This window comes from Austrofundulus limnaeus, unplaced genomic scaffold (assembly GCF_001266775.1).
Source record: "Austrofundulus limnaeus strain Quisiro unplaced genomic scaffold, Austrofundulus_limnaeus-1.0 Scaffold621, whole genome shotgun sequence".
NCBI lineage: Eukaryota > Metazoa > Chordata > Actinopteri > Cyprinodontiformes > Rivulidae > Austrofundulus > Austrofundulus limnaeus.
The window spans coordinates 148,884-154,722 of NW_013953023.1; the positions used below are offsets into that span (position 1 = coordinate 148,884).

At 44.7% G+C, this 5,839-nt stretch overlaps 1 protein-coding gene across 1 annotated transcript in view; it reads right to left on the reverse strand.

Moving 5' to 3' along the window:
- The window catches only part of taf5l (TAF5-like RNA polymerase II, p300/CBP-associated factor (PCAF)-associated factor), a 10,651-nt gene that overhangs the window by 2,455 nt on the left and 2,357 nt on the right, over nucleotides 1-5,839 (reverse strand). The window contains exon 3 of the mRNA XM_014027187.1: nucleotides 4,512-5,272. Within this exon, the coding sequence (XP_013882641.1) occupies nucleotides 4,512-5,272 (761 nt within the window). The remainder of the gene's footprint in view (nucleotides 1-4,511; nucleotides 5,273-5,839) is intronic.

A 5,839-nucleotide genomic window follows, 5' to 3' on the forward strand; every position in this document is an offset into this window, starting at 1 on the left:
GACCGGTACAGCGCCCGCTTTACAGCAGACGCTGCGCCAATCCGCCTGTCGATCTCCCGCTCCCTTCTTCCCCCATTCCCTCTTCCTGAATCCGAGGTTCGACTATCCGACGGACCCTCCTCTCCAGGACCCCTGAATAGACCTTACCAGGGAGGCTTAAGAGTGTGACCCCCCGTAATTGGAGCACACCCTCCGGTCCCCCTTTTTAAACAGGGGGACCACCACCCCAGTCTGCCAACCCAGGGGGACTGCCCCCGATGTCCATGCGATATTGCAGAGTCGCGTAAGCCAACACAACCCTACAACATCCAGAGCCTTAAGGAACTCCGGGCGGATCTCATCCACCCCCGGGACCCTGCCATCGAGGAGCTTATTGACCACCTCAGCGACCTCGTCCCCAGAGATTGGAGAGCCCAACCCAAAGTCCCCAGGCTCAGCTTCCTCAACAGAAGGCATGTTGGTGGGATTGAGGAGGTCTTCGAAGTATTCCGCCCACCGGCCCACAATGTCATGAGTTGAGGTCAGCAGCACACCATCCCTACTACAAACAGTGTTGGTGCTGCACTGCTTCCCCCTCCTGAGAAGCCGGATGGTGGACCAGAATCGCCTCGAAGCCGTGCGGAAGTCTTTCTCCATGGCCTCTCCAAACTCCTCCCACGCCCGGGTTTTGGAAACACGTTTGCCAAATAAATTCTGACGTAGCGCATATTTATCTCACGTGACATTCAGCTGTTTCCGCTTTCCTGCCTTGTCCCTCGTCCTCGCCTTTCTGCTGTGTAGTTTAACATTGCGTTTATTTCCCTACGTCTCCTGGCAGCGTTAAACATAGCCTGTACTAGCTGAATAGATAGAATAATTACAACTTGCCCAATAGCAAGGCATTCACGAAAAAAATCGCTCCATTGTCCTGAAATCATTAGTCTCTGCTAGTTAGCAAGTTTCACTTCCTGTTTACTAGCACAAAGCTTGTTGCCGACGTCTGACGTAATTATGTGTTGCGTAGCCTCATCTGACGTAATCACGCGTTGAGTAGCCTCATCTGACGTAATCACGCGTTGCGTAGCCTTGTCTGACGTAATCATGCGTTGAGTAGCCTCGTCTGACGTAATCACGCGTTGAGTAGCCTCATCTGACGTAATCACGTGTTGCGTAGCCTCATCTGACGTAATCACGCATTGTGTAACCTCGTCTGACGTAATCACGCGTTGAGTAGCCTCGTCTGACGTAATCACGCGTTGCGTAGCCTCGTATGATGTAATCACGCGTTGCGTAGCCTCGTCTGATGTAATCACGAGTTGCGTAGCCTCGTTTATTTGCAACAAACAGTTGAGAGGGAAACTAGATGGAAACAGTCTAGATTCAAATTTTTATTTATTTAATTTTTTGCGAATTTTGAAAAGTTCGATAAATACTCACTCTACAACTGGATGGAAACACGGTTATTGTAGCTTATCATCATCGCTGTGTGAGTGTGCATGGATGAACGACTGTAGTGTAAAGCTGGGGCTTGATAAAGTGCTATAAGATCAGTCCATTTACCATTTAGATAAAAATCAAATCTTCAAAAAGCTGTTAAAAAGTAACATAAGAAATATTAATTAATGATTTCATTATATTTAGTGCAATAAATACCTCCACTGCATTAATTGCACTGTACTATTCTATAGTCTTTACAAACTATTCTTCATTGTGACAATCTGTTGGTCTCCTCTACAGCTTTTCTACACCCTGTATCCAATATTCATACATTCTGCTGCTACTGTCTTTGAGTCAACAAATTAATTTTTTTGAATTCAGATTAATTAACAAATGCCTCCTGACATAAAGGAGTATTACTCTTAAAGTGATTTTCACTGCTCCAACTCTTCCACCAGCTTCTCATGTAAGTTTAAAGACGTGTAAAGTAAAATGTAACGTTTTCTTCTTTAAACTATAAATGTCATAAATGGATTCTTGTAAATGAGCACAAATTCAACTGTAGATATTTGAATAGTGGAAATATGATTCAGTTTATCTAACAAGATTTCTGTGTTTCAGGATGTTTTGGGTGTGCCTTAAAGGACAGCTCTGTGATGTCACGCAGCTGCCTTCAGTATAACCCCGCCCCCTGTTGCTCTAACGGAAAAAAAACAAACAAACATTGTTTCCTCGTAGGGCTGGCTGCGTGGTATATGTGGTAGACGGTAGAAACAGTATGAAGTTGGCCTACAGTAGAAATTTACCCTCTACCGTCCCATCGTCATTACGTCATCACAGCTGTGTGAACATGGCTGTGAGTGCAGAGACAACTCAGGGCTCTAGAGTGCGACCAATTTGGTCACGAATGCGACCAGATTTCCTAACAGTGCGACTAAAAAAAATGTCCGGTCGCACTGGTGTGACTGAGGGGGAGGGGGAGCTGTCGCCCTCTGAAACTAAAAGTTTTCATCATGTTCCATAAAAATTATCCAGCAGTATCAATGGTCGCCCGCCGACAGTCTCATCTCTCCTAATAACACTGAGCTCTGCTCCTGGCTCCGCTCCACACCTCCCGCACACACACACATTTATTGTTCTATCCTCATGAGGACTTTGCATTGGCTTCCATTTATTTCCCTGTCAATTCTACAGCCAAACATAACKTCCCAGGTAGACTACACACCTGACCCAAACCCTAACCTCACCAGGCTGTGTGTACCAGGGAAATGGTCAATAATTGTACCCATCATGAAGCAAAAATCTGTAAACACACACACAGCGCGTGCGCGCACTCATAGCAAAACAACCGTAGTTTTTTTTTTTTACCCAGATCGAAGTCTGTAAACCAGTTCTTTCTTGTTAACTGGAGATGAAAAGATGTGGACAGTTGCTCGCTCGTCCATCTTGTTAATGTAACAGTCGGGGTCTGAGCGCWGRASATCATTTCAGCAGGACGAGGAAGCTCACCTGTATGGCAGGCCACTTTTGCACTTAATCGACTTCACCACAGTTACATTCCAAGTATCTGAAATAGGTTCTTCTGGGTCTCAGGAGGATAAAACTAGACATATTAGATATTTAAGTGAAATAATATATGAAATAGCAGACTTTTATGTGTTATTATTTTAAAAAAATCTGCACAACCTTTTAATAAATATCAGTAATATTTCTGATATTAATCATTATTCTCTGTTCATCATTCTGGTTTATACAAGGCCAAAGATCCATAGTTGTCCATCTGAGGGGCAGGTATCTAAAATAAATTAACCATGAAATGTTTAAAATGTTTATAAGACAAACATTTGCACTTCGAATTTTATAGAATCACTTTAAATACTTAGTAAAATGTCTACAATTCTGGTTCAAATAAAGAACTTTATGTTTATTAGATTAACTAAATACTTTTTTAGTTAATGTTGCTTTAATTGACAGTGATTAAAAAAATAACCTGTAAAACTCTGATGTTAGGCGACGTGGTTGAAAATTTGGGTGCACCTAACATTTGTGCGCCTAAAAAAATGTTAGTGACACCGGTGCAGCCAGTGCAAAAAGTTAGTCTAGAGCCCTGCAACTGAGCAGGAGTTCAAAATAAAATGAAGAAATTATAGTGTTTTAAAATGCATAAAGAGAATAAATCCTCAAAATTTCCCCCTCCCGCTGTAGAAAAGTTACATCGGGATCATTTCCTCCATCCCGCTGCTCGTCGTGCAGAGTGAAGCTTTAACAACCGTAGTTTTTCACCCAAGCTGTCAGAGAAAAAACTTGTTTTTATGTATTGTTACCCACAGAGATGATAAAAAAGACGTGGACGTTCGTTCAGTCATAAATCCATCTTGTTCATGTAACAGTTCTGCTCTGATGATGAAGATGATGAAGATGAGCGCGCAGCAGCTGATAAGTTCAGTAGGCAGAAAATCATTGTTTGGCAGGCAGATATTAAAGCAAAAACATTGGGTTTAATTAAGATTAGTTTTCTGCAACAAAAAATGCTCTAAAAATTACATTATCTTAACTTTTTATGACAATTTTCTACCGCGATATATACTGTTACTGTGAAGGGATTCAATTTATACCGTGATATGAATTTGAGGTCATACCGCCCAGCCCTAGTCACTGTTGTTCAGACTCTAATCGATTTGATGATTGTTTTATGCCAGATGCCTTTACTAACGCAATGACTAAAAGACAGCAGCGCGTTATTAAATAATTACATCATCAATTAAAAGAAATCATGACTGAAATATTTGTTCTGATTCTTCATACATGCAGTGAGATATTTGTCTTTTAACACAGAAAAAACAGCAACAAGTGTTGGTTTAAATACTCAGTATTTTAGGCTACAGTGAGCTGGTTGCTGCTACATCTTTATCTTCCTTCTAGGTAAGGGGTTAAGTGTGCACAGGCGTGTTCGATTTCCAGTTTTTAAAAGGTGGTCAGTATCGGTTGGTTAATTAACCGAACCACTGTTATCAGCAAATACCAGCACCAAGATGCATGAGGGCTGTTTTACATGGTAAGAAAGAAAAGGACAAGCTTTAGTTTAATCTACTCACTTCCTCCTTCAGTACATCACATGCCAGGTGGATGCGTGACACGTCAGCCTGGTGTGACCTGGCCTTTAGTTTTCGGGCTCGGAGGCTCCACAGCTTCACCGTAGAGCTGTCGAAGCCTGCAGCCAGCAGCCGGCTGTCAGCTGACACCTCAGCCGTGTTCAGCATCTGCTCTGTGTGGTGGAAAGCATAGAAGCAGACGGTGGTCAGCGAAGGCGGGCCCTCACGGACTTTCTTAATGCAATCCTGCAGCGCCTGGAGGGCGGTCTCGCTCTGTGGGATCCCTGCAGGGACCTCCACCCCATCTCCACCCTCTGCTCCGTCCACACCCGCCCAGGAGGCGGCAGAGTTTGGGGCGGTTGAAGAGCTGGCAGCAGCTCCGTACAGCTGGTAATCTGTACGCCTGCAGGCAGTGACCTCCACCTGCAGGTGTGTGCTGAGGACCCTGCACAGGGTGCTGTTGTCCTCACTCTGCAGGTAACGCAGCAGGTAGCTGTAGGTCGGCTCCGTCAGGTGAACCACGTACTTGTGCTCCATGAACGCTCTCAGCTTGGCGTTGGCTGCAACGTCCTGTGCAGTGAGAACATGGCGGAGCTGCTCCACAACAGCACGTTGCTCGCTGTCCTGAAGGAAGGTGTCATGAAAGCGACTGTAAAAACTATCCACCGCCCCCTTCAGGCCACAGCGCACCATATCCAGGTGGAGGTAGACAAAGATAGGATAAAGGAGGCTGCTCACCTCCTGGGCCCAGCATAGTTCTGTTTCTGTTGATGGAAGAAAAGCTCATTTTAGGACATCCCACACTCGTCGAACATCAACTAAGACAACAGATTCTGCCTCGTCACTATTTGTTAAACAAAAAGGAGCCAAAATGAAAAGCTGTGAGTGATAAATAAATGAACAAATCATTAAATCATTTCTAAATCATAAAAGCACATAGTGATCCAACAGTTTTCACAATCTCCTCCAGCATCAAGAACTCTCAGAAGTTTTCTGTCACTTTCAGTCCCTCACATTACTGCAGAGGACTCTGGCCCACTCTTCTGTTCAACCATGTATCACTCTGTACACCCACGTGTCACTCTGTGTGCCCACGCTGCGTCACTCCATACGCCCACGCTGCGTCACTCCATACGCCCACGCTGCGTCACTCCGTACACCACCCTGCGTCACTCCGTACGCCCACCCTGCGTCACTCCGTACGCCCATGTTGCGTCACTCCATACACCCATGTTGTGTCACTCCATACACCCATGTTGTGTCACTCCATACACCCATGTTGTGTCACTCCGTACACCAATTTGTCACTCCGTACTAGGGCTGCCACGATT